The 19,959-nt window shown below is 44.0% G+C and overlaps 1 protein-coding gene across 1 annotated transcript in view; it reads right to left on the bottom strand.

Moving 5' to 3' along the window:
* THBS4 (thrombospondin 4) overlaps window positions 1-15,495 on the bottom strand; it is a 55,091-nt gene extending 39,596 nt beyond the window's left edge. Inside the window, exons 1-2 of the mRNA XM_088839900.1 lie at window positions 15,260-15,495; window positions 5,939-6,142 (exon numbers count right to left, since the gene is read on the bottom strand). Coding sequence (XP_088696026.1) covers window positions 5,939-6,142; window positions 15,260-15,347 — 292 coding nt within the window. The 5' untranslated portion in view covers window positions 15,348-15,495. The remainder of the gene's footprint in view (window positions 1-5,938; window positions 6,143-15,259) is intronic.
* Between the last annotated feature and the right edge of the window lie 4,464 nt (window positions 15,496-19,959).

The following is a 19,959-nucleotide window of genomic DNA, read 5'->3' as shown; positions in this document are numbered from 1 at the left end:
ATTATCACCCTCGCTTTAGAGATAGTAAATTGAGGTTAAGAGCGATTCAGAGATGCTTTCATGGTGACACAGTTGTTAAGACTTTTAACTGTGACTCAAACTCAGGATACTACCTGCAAAGTTGTCTCTATGCCAGATTCAAGAAAATCAATCATAATCTTCTACCCAGCCCCGGTGCTTTCTACAGAATGCTCATTTCTATCAAGATTATATCACCTGTGTTACTAATGATCTGATAGGTCATTTCTATCAGAAACACTATCTGCATTTCTTTTAAATCTTCATCCAAATGGTCTTCAACACTCATTCACTCAAAAGTGATTCTGAGCCAGACCTACTAAGTGACAGACATTGTATACATCTAGAATTTCCACAACAGTGAATGTTTTTCTTCACAAAGCTACTCTTCTCAGCCTCCATTTATTCTACTCAGTCTCTTCATGAGACACTTCCATGTACAGGGAGCTGTGCTATGTGCTTCAGCAGACACAAAGGGGAGTTAAGGGATGTTCAGTCCCTGCCTTACGGGGGCTTATAACCAACTGGATAAAAGGCATATAAGTCATTCAAATCCAAGGCAAATTAAGAGTAGCGGGGTGCAAAGTTATAAGGAAAGGTGTCAGGAAGAATCTGAGATGTGCCTTGCATGTGGAAAATTTCAGTATCTAGAGATGGTGCAGGGCAGGCAATGGGGGGCAGCAGAGGGCAAGAGCAAAAGGACAGAAAAGGAGAGACAGTGCAGGTGGGTCCAGGGAACCATAGTTAAATCCATCCCATGGAAACATGGGCTGCATGGATGGCTGGAGGGATGGATAAACTGGAAAGGCTGGTTGGGAGTCAGGCAGCGGAAAGCCCTGAATGCCCAGCAGGGATGTGTATATCTTACTCAGTTTGGGATGGGAAGTCGCTCTAGGTCTCCGGGGTCAGATACAACTAGATCCAGGTTATGCCTTGGGAACAGCAATGAGGCAGCTATGATAAGATGACTTGGAGAATGAGAAACAGAGAGTTCAGTTCAGTTGCTTAGTTGGGTCCGACTCTTTGTGACCCCTTGGACTGCAGCACGCCAGGCTTCCGTGTCCATCACCAATTCCCAAAGCTTGCTCAAACTCACGTCCATTGAATCGGTGATGCCATCCAACCATCTCATCCTCTGTCATCCCCTTCTCCTCCTGCCCTCAATCTTTCCCAGCATGGGTCTTTTCCCATGAGTCAGTTTTTTGCATCAGGTGACCAAAGTATTGGCATTTCAGCTTCAGCATCAGTCCTTCCAATGACATTTCCTTTAGAAATCAGACTGGTTTGATCTCCGTGCAGTCCAAGGGACTCTCAAGAGGCTTCTCCAATGCCACAGTTCAAAAGCATCAGTGCTCAGCTTTCTTTATGGTCCAACTCTCACATCCATACGTGACTACTGAAAAAAACCATAGCTTTGACTAGATGGACCTTTGTCAGCAATGTGATGTCTCTGCTTCTTAATATGCTTTCTAGGTTTGTCATAGTTTTTCTTCCAAGCAGCAAGCATCTTTTAATTTCATGGCTGCAGTCACCATCTGCAGTGATTTTGGAGCCTAAGAAACAGAGAGCCCAGTGGTAAACTGCCTTCTTTACAGCTCTCATGAGAAACGCTTGAGTTTCTCATAGGAGCTCATCTAGGGCCCAGATGACCAAACCCTGCTCTTTGATACCATCTGTGCAGTCGCCCTTTCCCAAACCATAACTTTAATAGGGGGAAAGCTGTATCCTATTTCCTACTCCAGTGTGTCTAGTCACAAAAAGATATATCTTGACTTCTGTTTCACTATTCTTCATGAAGATCAGCTGAGCTGAGCCAGCCGAATGATGACTGGGGTTCACCTTCCAGGAAGGTGATTCTTCCCCACCCTCCGCAAATCACAGCAGGGGTGCATGGCCACCCGAAGGGTCAGGCCCCCGAAGATGCCCTCCTGCTCTTTGTGATCCCTTGCTCGCCTAGTCCCTACTCCACCCCCTCCCTACTAACACGACTGTGCTCACCCCTTGGCCCAGCCAGTGGCTGTTCAACTCCACCAATTGGTTTACTAAATCTATCACTGGAACAGGGAAGAGTCAATTCCGGATCTGTTTCTTTGACTTTAAGCTTTGCTTTCGTTGCTTTTGTTATTATAATCACAGATAACGGCCTGTCTCAGGGGACACTGTCCCTCTGCCTGAATGTTAAAGTGGCTGTGTTCAGCTCACAGGGAGACAATCTGACTCTGCCCATCTGTGCAAGGCTGCAGAAAAGAAGTTAACACATCCTCTCCTGTTCTTCAAAGTAAGTGGCCTTTTTACTTTACCTCCTCACCTCCTCTCCCACTCTGTTCCATAAATCAAACTGGCATCCAGACCCTGAAAAGATGAATTTTTGGAGATACTACTCTGCCATCCTCTCGGTCTGCCAGCTTTCTGAATAAAGTCATTGTAAGGCCGGACCCCGGTGGCCATCTTGGCCTCTCCTCCCCGGCGGCCATCTTGGCTTCTTCTTCTCCTCTTCATTTCCCGCCGGCGGGAAAAAGTCCCGCCAAACCACTGAAGAGTCTCTGACTCAGCAGCTCTCGAGGGAAATCAACCCTCCCTCCTAACCTCCAGAGCGACCAACCCGGTCTCACCACCTCGACTAGCTGACCTATTAGAGACCCCACTCCAGACCTCGCCTTTTTTGGGAAGAATTACGCTGCTTCTTACTAAGAGGCTATATAAGTCGCTCTCTGCCTTTGTTCAGGCGCGGATTTCTCGACCTCGCTCTGTTAGGTCTTGGGGTTCCGCCTGGGGGTGCCTGCCATTAAAGCCTGCTACATTATCTATCTGGCGTCGGGGGTTCCTTTATTAAACAGCATTGGGCCGTTTCGACCTTACAGTCATATTCCTTGCCTCAACACCTGTCTCACTGTTCACGGATCTGTCATGTGGCGAGCAGAGTGAACTTGGACTCAGTAACATACATCTGCCTTTAATGAGGTCATTAATCTGAGGGGGCTGTGAGAGATGTGTCCCAGCTGCTGGTTTCCATGGTAACTGACAGTCAACCTGATGTCAGTTCCTCCACAAATGGTAGCCTCCGTATCCCCCTGAACGGCGAAGATCGCTGCCATGTCCTGCCTGCTGTCTGCCAGATACAGTGGGATGTCTCTCCAGGACCTTTTGCTGCAGACTTGTAAGAGCCCCTTTCCAGTAAACCAACGATGTCTGTTGCTGTTTCTGGGCTCTTTGTTTAGTCTTGAGGTTGGGCAACAAGACGTATAGGTGTCCAGGATGCAATCCAACACCATCTCTGAACACCTCCATAGGGAGTTACAGCCACACACTACATCTTTTTCTTGGACCTGATGGACCCACTGACTTCTCTTTCTTGTTCCAGTCAGAATGTGCTGTTGATCCTTCCGAGACCTTTCAGTGATGGCAAATCTCTGCATTTTTTCCTACTGCTCCAGGGAAACTTGTATGTCAAATTCTTCAACTCTCCCAACTCTAATTCTGGTATAAATTCCTCTTCGTTTTCTGGGAATTGTCATAGGACTCCTTTAAAAAAAATATTTTTTTCTAAGAGCTATTTATCTTTTCTAGTAGGCTGGCGGAGAAGGAAATGGCAACCCACTCCAGTGTTCTTGCCTGGAGAATCCCGGGGATGGGGGAGCCTGGTGGGCTTCCGTCTATGGGGTCACACAGAGTCGGACACGACTGAAGTGACTTAGCAGCAGCAGCAGCAGTAGGCTGGCAGGTAGAGAGGTATTCACAATCATTTCCTTTTTTTTCTCCTTTAACATGGAAATCAGCTGGTATTAACAGCTGACTCACTGCTGCTGCTGCTGCTAAGTCGCTTCAGTTGTGTCCGACTCTGTGCGACCCCATAGAACGGCAGCCCACCAGGCTCCGCCGTCCCTGGGATTCTCCAGGCAAGAACACTGGAGTGGGTTGCCATTTCCTTCTCTGATGCATGAAAGTGAAACGTGAAAGGGAAGTCGCTCAGTCATGTCCGACTCTTAGCGACCCCATGGACTGCAGCCCACCAGATTCCTCTGGTTGACTCACTGATGACTCTTAAAAGGAAAAACATCTACCTGCCCAAGCATCTAACATTCCCCCAGCCTCTACAGAGCAAATAGAAATAAATCAGTTCAGGCGGAGGGGGGAGTTTCTTCCTGTTTTTCCACTATGGCAGATTTAGAAGTAGACTGAGATTCAGCGAGAGTGAAAACCTAGAGGCACAGTTTTTCACTCGACCGAGGGCCTTTTAGCTGCTAAGCTGAGTGAGCTAAAAGAAAAACCTTGCAGAGCATTTAAAATAGTTTAGATAGCTTCTTAAAAGAGAAGCTCCTCCTCTAAAGAGCAAGGTGGTTTTTATATATCATAAACTGAGTAGCTTGGGTTCTCAGAAGATGGAGCTGTTCCTTTAGTAGATCTGAGGCAGAATGGGGTTATTAGAACCATGGTAGAGAGATGAGGAAAATGACCTCCCACCATGGCTTCAGGTGGGGCAAAGGGAGCAGGAATGGTTGAACCATCGGCTAAATCATGAACCAGGTCCCCAACTCCTTCCATGATCTGAAACCGCACCTCCACCCCTGAGAGGCCATGAGGAACAGAGAAAGCAGACTTGAGAGTGGGGTGGGGGTGGGAGGAGGGAAGGAGGATATTGGAAACTGACATAAAAGCAGGCACTAAAAGCCCATTCCTTTTTGCTTTTAACTCTATTGTCCTATGAAAGCTAAGAATTAGGGGTTTCTTTCAGTTCCTAACACCTGCAGCTTTAAGTGTTCAATCACAATTAGAGTTTGAGAGAGCCTGAAGTGCTCGAAGGATCTCCTTTGTAAAGCAAATTGAAATAAATAAAAAATGTCTGCAGAAAAGACCAATCCTTTTTATTAAAAACATCAGGCACCACAGACACATATCTGTCACATTCCTCAATAAGCAGGAACAGGTGCTGTCCCCAGGGCACGGGTGGAAGAGGAGGAGATGAAAAAACAGTGACCTTTTTCTTTGGGAGTCATTTCTTAGTATACCGTAGTAACTCACTGTGACAGTGAAACATTTGACAGCAGGGGGAACAACCAAGTGACAGATCTGTGTAAACTGGCACAAAACAGGTGGAAAAGAGAGCTGTTCATTTAGTTCCACCTGTGAGATACATTGTCCCCATCAAGTCTGGGCGCTGCTTGCAGAGCTAGGAGTTAAGTCTGCCACATGCCTCTGCGGGAGCACAAAGAATGGGGTGAGTGGCTACTGCAGGCTGAGTGCTTACGTTCCCCTCAAAGTCACATGTTGGAGCCCCGGTCCTCAGAGTGATGGTATAGGAAGTGGGCCTCTGGGTGGTAATTCGGTTTAGATGAGCTCATGAGGGTAGGGCCCTCCTGATGGCATCCGTGTCCTTATAAGAAAAGGAAGACAGAGTTTTCTCTTTTTCTCTCCCCACCAGTACACACCGAGGAAAGGCCATGTGAAGACAAGTGAGAAGGTGCCCACTTACAAGTCAGCACACAGGCTCTCACCAGGCACCAATCTGCTGGCAGCTTGACCTTGGACTTACCAGTCTCCGGTACTGTGGGAAAGTAAAGTCTATTGCTTAAGCCACAGACTTTACAGAGTTTATGATATGTGTTACAGCAGATCGAACTAACACAGTGGCTTAAATTGCGCTGGGTCCTGTCCCTTCAGGAACCGGATCCAGAATACATGAGGATGGGGCAATGTCAAAGTGCATTTTGGCCACAAGCAAGTCTTCCTTCTTTCTCCCAATATCAACTCACCCTCCCTATACAGGTATATGTACAAGTAGAAGAATTTGGTATTGAAAGCTGAAACGAACAGTGGATGGAACCACCTGAAGGAAAGAAGACCCCCCCCCTCGCCACCCCACCCAGATCCTGGAAGAGGCAGAGAGGATTTTTAAGAAAATGATTTCTACAAACTTGCTTACCTTTATTTAAGCGTCCCATGACAGTAAATTCAAAATATTTGCTGTGGTCAGCTGAAGAGTAAAGGCCGAAGATGGTGGCCGAGCTTTTCGACTGCAGCTTGAAGGTGGAGATCACGTAGAGCTCATTCAGAGTGGGGTCTGTCAGGATTGGCTGCAGAACGCTGGGGTTCAGCCTCTGACTGGCAGATGGGAGAAGGTCAAAGACTGGGGAGAACGGGAAGACAAGGACAATCAGTGAAAGGTTTACCTTATGGACAAACGTGGTTTTTGTTTTCTTTTTGAGTGGGGACAGTTTTTACAGTAAGCTATGATGTAAGCTGATATTATAATCATTTTCCCACATTGTCAAACTTGCCAATTCTCTCTTACCACTCCACAGTGACTGGATATTTGAACCAGAAGAAATATAGTACAGTATTCATCACCAAGTTACAGACCTCAAGAGAAGACAAAATTGGCAAACCCATTTTGCCTGAAGAAGTGATTCTGAAAATGCCCACCAGGAAAAGCACTAAATGTTTAGCATGTGGGGGATCGGGAAAGAACATGGGCTTCCCAGGTGGGGCTAGTGGTAAAGAACCCACCTGCCAATGTAGGAGACATAAGAAACCATGCAGGTTTGATCCTTGGATCGGAAAGATCCTCTGGAGGAGGGCATGACAACCCACTCCAGTATTCTTGCCTGGAGAATCCCACAGACTGAGGAGGCTGGCAGGCTATAGTCCATGGGTCGCAGAGAATTGGACATGACTGAAGCAACCTTAGCAAGCGCGCATGCATATAGGTAAGAGCATCCAAGTCATTGTTTTTCTTATGTCCCCTAGTAGTGAATTTCTGCCTTGGGATCCCTCATGTGCCTCCTGGATCAAATCCAACTGTCTATTCCTGGTCAGTAATAAATGACACGGGGAATGCCATAGAAAGCATGGATGTGGTGGGAGACACAGTGTCAACAAAACAATTTGCTACCTTTGTGGGACCTAAGTGTGCCTTTGTGCATCTACACTTCAATATTTTTCTGCGAAGAAACTGTGACTCTGACAATGTGGAAACGAAACAGAGACAGTACAACGTGCTTTCTATTTCTTGACTGTATAACCTGATAGAGTTGGTCTACAAAATCTAGAATCTAACTTTATATTGTACAAGTTGCTTTTGATACAAGCTAGCTGCACTTTTAAAATTTATGAAAGCTATAAAAAAGTGTGTCCAGTTAATTTCAAAGGCAAAGGCCAAATTTGGGTAACTCTCACTAGACTGTTACCTCGTGTTTCTTTTGGTTTATGCAAAATTGTTTGAACATTTCCACAGCCTGCAAGAACTTCAGGCTCCAGAGCTGTTTTCTGGATATAATAATCTGGTTACTAAAGATGTTCATAGCATCCGTAATTTATAAAGAGTTCTTACAAATCAATGAAATAAGCATAATAACAGAAAAAAAAAATGGGCACATAACATGAAAAAACAATTTACAGAAAAAGTATTACAAGGGCAAATAAGTACATAAATAATGTGTTCACACGCTTAACTAATGATGAAGGAATTGCTAACTTAAACATCAAGGTAGGGCTTCCCTGGTGGTCCAGTTAAGAATATACCTGCCAATGCAGGGGACACTGGTTCGATCCCTGCTCTGAGAAGATCCCACATGCTGCAGGGCAACTAATGCGCCACAATGACTGAGCTCGCAAGGCACAACTAACAAGCCCACACACCACAACTACTGGGCCTGTGTGCCAAGAGCTTGTGCTCCTCAAAAGAGAAGCCACCACAATGAGAAGCCGGCACAGGGCAAGGAAGGGGAGCCCCTGCTCACTGCAACTAGAGAAAGCCCTTGCAAGCAATGAAGACCCAACACTGCTGCTGCTGCTGCTAAGTCGCTTCAGTCATGTCCGATTCTGTGCGACCCCATAGACGGCAGCCTACCAGGCTCCCCCGTACCTGGGATTCTCCAGGCAAGAACACTGGAGTGGGTTGCCATTTCTTTCTCCAATGCATGAAAGTGAAAAGTGAAAGTGAAGTCGCTCAGTCGTGTCCGACTCTTAAATAAACATTAAAAAAACACAATAAGGTATTATTTCCCTCATCAAATTGAAAAAAACAATAAATACAACAATACCTAACTGTTGGTGAGAATTCGGGGAACTGGGTACTCATATACCGGTGGGTAAAGGTTTACACTAGAATAAACACTTTGAAGCCAGTTTAGAAAACAGTATCAAAGACCCTAAGACACACATGCTCTTTGATTTAGTGATTTTACTAAAGGAATTTATCTTAAGAAAATAATGGATAACACAGTAATGTATTTAGGTACAAGGAGATTCACCACCAGTTTTAATTCTAAAGCTTCTACATAAGAAGAAGTTACGTGAAAATCCAGTTGGAAGAGGTGGGAAACCTGGATCTTTGCTGGCATAGCATTTCACCTCTCTTTACCAGAGATAGTAGGGTTTGACAGACCTTATAGGGGTTCAGCCATCCCAAGCCATCCTGTGGCACTGCAAATGTTCAATAAATTATTTACAATTTCAAAACACTGGAAACAATCAAGTGTCTTATGCTAGAGCCCCAGCTAAGTATGTTTAATGCTGTGCTTAGTCTCATCCAACTCTCTGTGACCCCATGGACTGTAGCCAGACAGGCTCCTCTGTCCATGACGTTTCTCCAGGCTAAAATACTGGAGTGGGTTGCCATGGTCTCCTTCAGGGGATCTTCCCAACCCAGGGAGAGAACCCAGGTCTCCCACATTGCATGCAGATTCTTTACTGTCTTAGCCACCAGGGAAGCCAAAGAATACTGGAGTGGGTAGTCTATCCTTTTTCCAGGGGATCTTCCCAGCCTGGGAATCGAACCAGGATCTCCTGCATTGCAGGTGGATTCTTTACTACCTGAGCTACCCAGGAAATTTTGGTCTACCCAAAAAGAGAAATACTATCTATTAACGCAGCTGAATACTTACATAGGGAAAGATGCTCATGATATATTAAGGGGAGAAAGATCATCACGGTAATCCAAGCCTATGCCCCGACCAGTAATGCTGAAGAAGCTGAAGTTGAACGGTTCTATGAAGACCTACAAGACCTTCTAGAATTAACACCCAAAAAAGAAATCCTTTTCATTACAGGGGACTGGAATGCAAAAGTAGTAAGTCAAGAAATACCTGGAGCAACGGGCAAATTTGGCTTTGGAGTACAGAATGAAGCAGGGCAAAGGCCAATAGAGTTTTGCCAAGAGAACACACTGGTCATACCAAACACCCTTCTCCAACAACACAAGAGAAGACTCTACACATGGACATCACCAGATGGTCAACACTGAAATCAGATTGATTATATTCTTTGCAGCCAAAGACGGAGAAGCTGTATACCGTCAGCAAAAACAAGAACAGGAGCTGACTGGGGCTCAGATTATGAACTCCTTACTGCTAAATTCAGACTTAAATTGAAGAAAGCAGGAAAAACCACTAGATCATTCAGGTAAGACCTAAATCAAATACCTTACAATTATACAGTGGAAGTGAGAAGTAGATTCATGGGATTAGATCTGATAGACATAGAGTGCCTGAAGAAATATGGATGGAGGTTTGTGACATTGTACAGGAGGCAGGGATCAAGACCGTCCCCAAGAAAAAGAAGTGCAAAAAGGCAAAATGGTTGTCTGAGGAGGCCTTACAAATAGCTGTGAAAAGAAGAGAAGTGAAAGACAAAGGAGAAAAGGAAAGATATATCCACCTGAATGCAGAGTTCCAAAGAATAGAAAGGAGAGATAAGAAAGCTTTCCTCGGAGATCAATACAAATAAATAGAGGAAAACAACAGAATGGGAAAAACGAGAGATTTCTTCAAGAAAATTAGAGATATCAAGGGAATATTTCATGCAAAGATGGGCTCGATAAAGGACAGAAACGTTATGAACCTAACAGAAGCAGAAGGTATTAAGAAGAGGTGGCAAGAATACACAGAAGAACTGTTCAAAAAAGATCTTCATGAGCCAGATAATCATGATGGTGTGATCATTCACCTAGAGCCAGACATCCTGGAATGTGAAGTCAAGTGGGCCTTAGGAAGCATCACTACAAACAAAGCTAGAGGAGGTGATGGAATTCCAGTTGAGCTATTTCAAATCCTGAAAGATGATGCTGTGAAAGTGCTGCACTCAATATGTCAGCAAATTTGGAAAACTCAGCAGTGGCCACAGGACTGGAAAAGGTCAGTTTTCATTCCAATCCCAAAGAAAGGGAATGCCAAAGAATGCTCAAACTACTGCACAATTGTACTCATCTCAACGCTAGCAAAGTAATGCTCAAAATTCTCCAAGCCAGGCTTCAGCAGTACCTTTCAGATGTTCAAGCTGGATTTAGAAAAGGCAGAGGAACCAGATATCAAATTACCAACATCTGCTGGATCATCAGAAAAGCAAGAGAATTTCAGAATAACATCTACTTCTGCTTTATTGTCTGTGCCAAAGCCTCCACAACAAACTGTGGAAAATTCTTCAAGAGACGGGAATACCAGACAACCTTACCTGCCTCTTGAGAAATCTGTATGTAGGTCAGGAAGCAACAGTTAGAACTGGACATGGAACAACAGACTGGTTCTAAATTGCAAAAGGAGTACATCAAGGCTGTATATTGTCACCCTACTTATTTAACTTCTATGCAGAGTACATCATGAGAAATGCTGGACTGGATGAAGCACAAGCTGGAATCAAGATTTTCTGGGAGAAATATCAATAACCTCAGATATGCAGATGACACCATCCTTATGCCAGAAAGCAAAGAACTAAAAAGCCTCTTGATGAAAGTGAAAGAGGAGAGTGAAGAGGCTGGCTTAAAGCTCAACATTCAGAAAACTAAGATCATGGCATCTGATCCCATCACTTCATGGGAAATAGATGGGGAAACAGTGAAAACAGTGTCAGACTTTATTTTTTGGGGCTCCAAAATCACTGCGGATGGTAACTGCAGCCATGAAATTAAATGCCACTTACTCCTTGGAAGGAAAGTTATGACCAACCTAGACAGCATATTAAAAAGCAGAGACATTACTTTGCCAACAAAGGTCTATCTAGTCAAAGCTATGGTTTTCCAGTAGTCATGTATAGATGTGAGAGTTGGACTCTAAAGAAAGCTGAGCACTGAAGAATTGATGCTTTTGAACTGTGGTGTTGGAGAAGACTCTTGAGAGTTCCTTGGACAGCAAGGAGATCAAACCAGTCCATCCTAAAGGAAATCAGTCCTGAATATTCACCGGAAGAACTTAGGTTGAAGCTGGAACTCCAATACTTTGGCCATCTGATGGAAAGAACTGACTCATTTGAAAGGACTCTGATGCTGAGAAAGATTGAAGGCAGAAGTAGAAGGGGATGACAGAAGATGAGATGGTTGAATAGCATCACAGAATCAATGCACATGAGTTTGAGTAAACTCTGGGATTTGGTGATGGGACAGGGAAGACTGGCGTGCTGCAGTCCATGGGGTCACAAAGATTTGGACACAACTAAGCGACAAAACCGAACTGAACTACAAAAAGAACTGAAAAGCAACATGACGAAATGCTAACATGAACAGTACCTATCTCTGGGTTGTATGATTATATTTACATGTTTAACTTCCTTTTCTTTTGTTTATCCAATTTTCTATTGTTTTTTTTTTACAATGAAGATGTATTGCTTTTGTAAGAAAAAATAATAGTTATAAAAGAAGTAGGTAAAAGCCTAGTTACTTAGGAATGTCTACTGTAGATGATATGTCTTTGGATTGGATCTGTATTGTTTCTTTCATGTATACTGATAATCTTTCACAATAATGAAATTAACACTAGCAGTGTTGGAAAGAAGATTATCTATTATGTTCTTTCTTGTGTCCCACATTTCCCAAATGTGAGGATTGCTGCCCAGTGTACTTCAAGAGGGCATGGAGAATTTTTAAATTTACAGAGAACTGGAAACTTTATATTTTCACCAGTGAAAGAGAAGGGAAATAAGACAACATATTTAAAAGTTCCCTTTAGGACAAGACATCTTCAGGAAAGAGATGTGTGTTTCAAGGATGGGAACTGCATGCAGAACTAAACTCTTGGTATTCCTGATTCTTGCTTTGACCATGATTACTTCATAATTCACCTCAAACTATATTAATCACATTTTAGTCTGTATGGTTCTTCTAATCCACTGGCTTCTCTCTCAAGAGGCAGAGTTGGGATTAGTTAGTAATGAGTTTGGAGAGCATTCTGAAAAGGAAATGAGACACTACAAGTTTCTATTAATGTTATTACACTTCAGTAATAGTGCCAAGATCTAAGCACAATCTTCTAGTGTTACAGGTGAAATTACTGCTGAAAATGAACCCAACCACCGTGTCATGAAAATCAAATACTTACTAATAAGAATAGCAAGGCAGCTCAGAGGAAAAAGGAGACGAGCAAACTTTTCAGCTGAGCTGATAATTGTAAGACTAATCAATTCAATAAAGGCATCTATCAGAAACTTGACTTAATCAGATCATCTACAGCAATTAAATTAACCAGATAATGTAGGTATAGCCTGATTTCAAGTCTCCACAAAACAGGCAGCTCTGTCTCAGGAGAAGCAAAATCCATACCTGCATACCATGAAGTTGCATGTTTAAATGTCAAGAATTCGAGTAACACAAAATATTAGACCCATGAATTCAAACCTGTTAAATAATGTCTGCAATAAGAAAGTTTTTGAACTGTGTTAAAAAGCTTCCTTCTGACACCAAAAGCAAAGTCAACAAAGAAAAGTAAACAAGGGAGACTACATCAAACTAAAAGGCTTCTACACAGCAAAGGAAACCAGTGAAATGAAAAGGCAGCCTATGGAGTGGGAGAAAATATCTGCACATCACATCTCTGCTGTAAGGGGTTAATATCCAAAACATATAATGAATTCATACAACTCAACAGAAAAGACAAGCAAAGCAACAAAGAACTACAACCAAACATGTTTAAAATTGGGCAGAAAATCCAAATAAACTTTTCCCCAAAGAAGACAGCCAGCCAGTGTATATGTGAACAGATGCCCAACATCACTGCTGCTGCTGCTAAGTCACTTCAGTCGTGTCCGACTCTGTGTGACACCATAGACGGAAGCCCACCAGGCTCCCCCGTCCCTGGGATTCTCCAGGCAAGAACACTGGAGTGGGTTGCCATTTCCTTCTCCAATGTGTGAAAGTGAAAAGTGAAAGTGAAGTCGCTCAGTCGTGTCCGACCCTTAGCGACCCCACGGACTGCAGCCTACCAGGCTCCTCCATCCATGGGATTTTCTAAGCAAGAGTACTGGAGTGGCTTGCCATTGCCTTCTCTGCCCAACATCACTAGTAACCAGAGAAATGCAAATCAAAACCACAGTGACATGTTACCTTACACCTGTTAGAATGGCTACTATTAAAAAGACAAGAAACAGCAAGTACTGGTGAGAATGTGGGGAAAAGGGAACCCTTGTACATCACTGGTGGGAATGCAAGTTGGTGCAGTCACTATGGAAAACAGTATGAAGGGTTCTCAAAAAACTAAAAATAGAGCTACCATATGATCCATCAATTTCACCCCTGAGTATTTATCCAAAGAAAATGAAACCATTAACTCTAAAAGATACACGGAGTTATTCATCACAGCACTATTTATAAAAACCAAGATATGAAAACAACCAGTGTCTATCAATGGATGAATGGATAAAGAAAATGACATATATATGTGTGTAGACACACATATACGACAGAATACTATCCAATCATAAAAAAGGAATGAAATCTTGCCATTTATAACAACATGGATGGACTTCATGGGCATTATTCTAAGTGTAATGGGAAAAACAAATTACATATGATCTCATATGTGAAATCTGAAAAACAAACAAGAAGAATCTCATAGAATACAGAGAACAAACTAATGGTTGCCAGAAGTGGGAGTTGTGATTGTGGGGGTGAAATAGATGAAGAAGGCCAAACGGTACAAACTTCTAGTTATAAAATAAGCCATGGGGATGTAACGTACAGCCTGGTGACTACAGTTAATAGTACTGGATTGCATATTTGAGAGTTGCTGAGAGAGTAGATCTTAAAGTCCTCATCACGAGAAAAAAAATTGCAGCCATGTGTGGCGACAGATATTAACTAGACTTGTGGTGAACGTTTTGCAATGTATACAATTATCAAATCATTATGTTGTACACTTGAAACTAATATAACATTATATGCCAATTATACATTAATTTTTTTTAAAGTTTCCTTTCTTACCTTCCCAGAAGCAAGGTTGCAATGAATAAACTGCAGCGTTTTAAACATTTCAACTCAAACTAAAAGCAGTTCAGTACCCCCTGACAATACAATTCTGGTAGCCTGGCCTGGAATCAGAATGAGTTGCTGGGTGAAATGCAAAGTTTAAACGGGTAATTACTGTAGTGGGAGGGGAAGGGACCAGGATAAGCAATCTTGATTCTGGCTTCCTAGAAATAGCAATTTTTACTACAAGTTTTATTTCCTTAGCCCGAAAGAAATTAACCCCAGGCATCAATTTCAAACAGATGAAGGCGATCACTGGCTAGCCAATTACAGCCCTAAGATCTTTTCTTGGTTAAATAACTTCTTCCTTTCGGTCTTCCCAAAATTCTGTTTAAGCTTAAGTGCTTTCTGCACAACGGTTCTTTTCACAAAGGGGTTTGAAGATTGATTATCCAAGTGCTTTTCAAATTATTTATCGAATTTTTAACCTCTGTAGAGAAAGACCCATTTCTTAGCCTTCCTGTTCAATTTACCTCCAGGATCAAGAGATCAAGCCAACTCCCAAAGCCCCAGCAGAGCTGGAGCAGAAAAAGGCGAGCGGCAGGGCAAGAGAGTAATACTGCACCTTTCTCGGGTATGTGGCCTCAGACTAGGCTAACATCGAAGGATTTAGGACGTCATCGCTGGGGGCAGGGCAGACCACAGAGCCGCAGGGCACAGAATCCAGATTTCACCGTACTCCAGACGGGACGTGTTCGAGGTCTAGGGCCGCGCTACAGACTTGGAAGTGAACCCCACCTCTTTGCCTAGATTGAAAATAAATTTTACATCCCCCCAAACTATTGTATAGGGAAATGATCTCACCGCCGGTTAATCGAATCTCCGAAAATTCTAATCCCTAATGACCGCTTCCAAGCACAGTATGCTTTGCCTCGGGCCCCAGAGGCACAGAGAGGTGCCCAGAGGGACCCGGGAGCCAAGGGCGGAGCAGCGCGCGGGGCTGGTCCCTCCGTTCGCCCAAGCGGAGCTGCGGGACGGCGGGCTCGGCGGCCCGGAGCCCGGCTCGCACCCACTTACCCTGCGGGGTGGCCTGGGCGCCGGCCCCCAGCCAGGTCTGCAGGGCCAGGTGCAGCAGGAGCAAGGTGGCTCCGCGCGGGGCCCACATGTTGGCTCTCCGCGCTCCCCGCGGGCGCGCGGCAGTCTCGGCAGCGGCGGGCCCCGCCTGGGGTGCGGGCGGCGCGCGGCCCGGGGTCGGGCTTCCCGCGGGCTGCGCAGGTGAGGCGAGCGCGGCGGCGTCCGGGCAGCCGTCGGGGGCGGCGCTCGCGTCCCGGCGCCGCGGAGCTGGCTGCGCCGGCGGCAGGGCTCGGCGCTTTATGAGCCGGCGGGCCGGGGCGGGGAAGGGCCGAGGCCGGGGCGGCCCCCTTGGCCAGGAGCCCCTTTGGGCGGGAAGTGCGGGGGTGGCCGGGGCGGCGGAGAGAAAGGCCTGGGGACGGGGGACGCGAAGGGGCCCCTCCGCCCGACTCGGTTCTGGGGAGGTGGGAGTGGTCGCAGACCCGGACGGACGGGGAAGTGAGCAGAGCCAAGAGCGCGGACGGGCTGCTAAGACAGTGAGGACGCGCAGGACAGAGAGGGGCAATGGAAGCGGAAAATGACACCGACCCGCTAGCTCTGGGCACCGTCCGACGCCCACCTCTTCTTTTCTGAACGCAGCGTTGTTTGGACACGCTTTTAACACCGTCTTGGGCTCTGCGGGAACTTCTCCTCCCAAGGTGGTCCGGCGAACAATTCGTTTCTTTTATTTCTTCAAGCTTGTCTTGAATACTTCAGATGATGAATATTTTCCCCACCAGGCTTTGGGATGTGAACAGTGAATGTTTCAGAGTTTTTGAGTTTTTAATGGAAATAAAACACATCTCAAGGAATCCATCCAGACAGAACCATTTATAGGATGGTAGAGTTTTATGGAGGTTTTATTTTCCAAACATTTGTCTGCCCACTTCTGTTTCACCTTCCCAAAAGATTCCAAGTGACAGTTTAAAGCTATGGGAGTAGGACCTAAAAGAAAGGAACATAAAGAATTAGTCTTCCTTCTAGGCAAAGCCCCCTAAAAATAATGTGGATTAACTAGAGGAAAAAATATTTCAGAACAATGGTAAACTTTTTCCTCATAAACAATCTTGATTAATGGAGAAAATCCAGCAATGTATTTATATCCCTTTCTTTAAGTCTCAAAGAATTCCACTTCAAAGTTTAAGAATAAGCCACAAACTGCCACAAGCTGGAAGATTAACTCATCATCTTATTCCCAAACCGTGCTAGAATAACCCTAGTTATGATTCCATTTACAGCTACTGACCTGGAAATTTGTGAACTCTATTCAGAGTTCCTTTCTTTTATATACATTCAAGGTCTACCATGTTCGGGCTTCATTTAATGCCATGTTACACTGAAGTTTCTGTATGGAGTGGGACACTGTATGTCTACATGTGAGAGAGCGCTGAAGAGACAAAGTGAGATGGATTGGACCTGGGCTTCCCCGGTGGCCCTAGTGCCGAAGAATCCACCTGCAAGTTCGATCCCTGGGTCAGGAAGATCCCCTGCAGAGGGAAATGGCAACCCACTCCAGTATTCTTGCCTGGGAAATCTCATGGACAGAGGAGCCTGGTGGGCTCCAGTCCATGGGGTCACAAAGAATCAGACACGACTGAGCACGCATGCAGTCTTCTAGTCTCCATACAGTGTCCTCAGCAGTGGCCTGGGATAGAGGGGGCTCCAGACTCCCAACTTTTACTTTAAGCCCAACAGCTTTGCTTGTATATGTTTTATACAATGGACTTCAGAGTAAGTCGGACTAAGCTGGAAGTTATTTGAAGGCAGATACCATATTTTTAAATCATCTTTGTTTAGTCCTCTTTCCCAGGCCTCTCCACATCCCAGCAGATTCCCAGAAGAAATAGCTTGCACAGGTAGGCACACAATAAATTTTGGTTGAAACTGGATGATTACTAAGTGTAATTGAGCAACAAAAGAATCAGATGACTTTCTGCTAGCCTGATAGAACTTACAATTTAGTTTTGTTTTTAAAGATACTGCAATTTTATGAGGCTATTCTTTGGGGAATCACAGTCAGCTCTTTCTTCATGTCGTCAGAATCAGGAGGAAATTTAATTTCCGTAAAAATCTATTAAATTGGCTGTGAAATATATGGTAAAGGAGGCAAAAGAGTTAATCGGTATCTTTTCTGTGCCACTTCATTAAACTATCTGTTGTTATACTTACCACACTGACTTTTAATTTATCTTAATAATGTGCTAATTTATTTAATTTTCTCCAAGTAACAAACTGTAAACTCTTTAGTATTATATCATTTATTTTTTATAGTCCCAATTTCAAGGACAGTTTTGGCACTTGATAGTGAGTAGCTCGTTGAACTGACTTTCTCTTAGTACTGTAAAGTAGGGTAAGAGGTTATGATATGTTCGTAATCTATTTGTATTGTAGATTGCAAAAATGGCCCCAGTGCTTCACTCTTTTTCTCCATACAGCTTTTGTTTTCCTGCTGTAGCTCTTGGCTTAGACATGTAGCTTTTTTGGTCAATATAAATGTAACAAAACTACAAACACAAGTTTAAAACATACTTGTAACTGGACTGGCTTGCTATTCTACTTCTGCCTTTGCCTTGATAGTGTGGCTGCACTAGCTTGTTGGAGGTTGAGACATGGAGCAGAGCTGAGTTACAAGTCATCGTAGGCAAAGCCAGCTGAGATCCACTTACAGCTGACTAACCCAGATGAGTACATTCTGGCAAGATCAGCAGAGCTGTCTTGTTGATTCCAGCCATGAGAACAACAACTTTTTTTCTTGGCATGCCATTAAAATTTTGTTGTTGCTAAGTTGTGTCCGACTCTCTGCAACCCCTTAGACTGTTGCTAGGCTTCCCTGTCCTTCAGTATGTCCCGGAGTTTGCTCAAACTCATGTTCATTGAGTTGGTAATGCTATCCAACCAACTCATCCTCTATCGCCCCCTTCTCCTTTTGCCTTCAATCTTTCCCAGAATTAGGATCTTTTACAATGAGTTAGCTCTTCAAATCAGGTGGCCAAAGTATTGGAGCTTCAGCATTAGTCCTTCTAATGAATATTTATAGTAGGACTGACTGGTTTGATCTCCTTGCTGTCCAAGGGACTCTCAAGAGTCTTCTCCAATACCACAGTTCAAAAGCATCAATTCTTCAGTGCTCAGTTTTCTTTATAGTCCAACTCTCACATCCATACATGACTACTGGAAAAACCATAGCTTTGACTATAGAGACCTTTGTTTGGCCGAGTGTTGTCTCTGCTTCTTAATATGCCATCTAGGTGTGTCATAGCTTTCCTTCCAAGGAGCAAGCATCTTTTAATATCATGACCGCAGTCATCGTCTGCAATGATTTTAGAGCCCAAGAAAATAAAATCTGTCACAGTTTTTATTTTTCCCCCTCCTATTTGCCATTAAGTGATGGGACAGGATGCCATGATCTTACTTTTTTGAATGTTGAGTTTTAAGCCAACTTTTTCACTCTCCTCTTTCACTTTCATCAAGAGGCTCTTTAGTTACTCTTCACTTTCTGTCATTAGAGTGGTGTCATCTGCATATCTGAGGTTGTTCATATTTCTCCGGGCAATCTTGATTCCAGCTTGTGATTCATCCAGCCTGGCATTTCACATGATGTACTCTACTTATATGTAAAATAAACAGAGTGACAATTTACAGCTTTGTCTTACTCCTTTCCCAGTTTTGAACCAGTCTGTTGTTCCATGTCCAGTTATAACTGTTGCTTCTTGACCTGCATACAGGTTTCTCATGAGACAGGTAAGAGGTTCTGATATTCTAATCTCTTTCAGAATTTTCCACAGTTTTCTGTGATCCACACAGTCAAGGCTTTAGAATAGTCAATGAATCAGAAGTAATGTTTTTCTGGAATTTTCTTGCTTTCTTTATGACCCAACAAATGTTGGCAATTTGATCACTGGTTCCTCTGCCTTTTCTAAACCTAGCTTGTACATCTGGAAGTGCTCAGTTCACATACTGCTGAAGCCTAGTCTGAAGGATTTTGAGTATAACCTTGCTAGCATGTGAAATGAGTGCAATTGTACAGTAGTTTGAACATTCTTTGGCATTGCCCTTCTTTGGAATTAGAATAAAAACTGACATTTTCTAGTCCTGTGGCCACTCCTGAGTTTTCCAAATTTGCTGATATAACAAGTGCAGCACTTTAACAGCCTCATCTTTTAGGATTTCAAACAGAAGAGCTAATAAAATGTGGGGGTTATTATGTAACATTATTATAACATTACAATCTCACTGTAGCAACTGATATACTAGGCTTCCTTCCATTTCTAACTATTGTATCATAGAGTTAGACATAACTCTATGACACATTATGAGTCTAGTAACATAGAGCTATTGCTCCATTTTTGATGTTTGCTGACAGATTTCAAACTTCAGCGCTCCCCTTCCTCTTGGTTCCATCTCTGAGCAAGTTGATGAGAAAGCCTGGGTGCTCCTTCCTTGGGTGCTTTCCAAGCCCTCGAGCATGCATGGGAACCCTTTCCCGGCCCACCCTTTAACCATAATGCAACCCCAGAACCAGTCTCCTTTCCCTGCTCTCACAAGCCATCCACAGACAGCTTGGGGGGCCACCCTGCTCTCCCCAGAAAGCATCCCTGCACGAGTCATAAACCTTTTCAAAGCCTCTTTCAGTTGGGCATGGGGAAACCCGTCTTGCTTCTGCTCCT

The sequence above is a fragment of the Moschus berezovskii genome, chromosome 9 (assembly GCF_049115385.1).
Source record: "Moschus berezovskii isolate FMDL1 chromosome 9, NW_MosBer_1.0, whole genome shotgun sequence".
In the NCBI taxonomy this organism is placed as follows: Eukaryota; Metazoa; Chordata; class Mammalia; order Artiodactyla; family Moschidae; genus Moschus; species Moschus berezovskii.
This window is presented reverse-complemented; position numbering and strand designations above follow the sequence as displayed.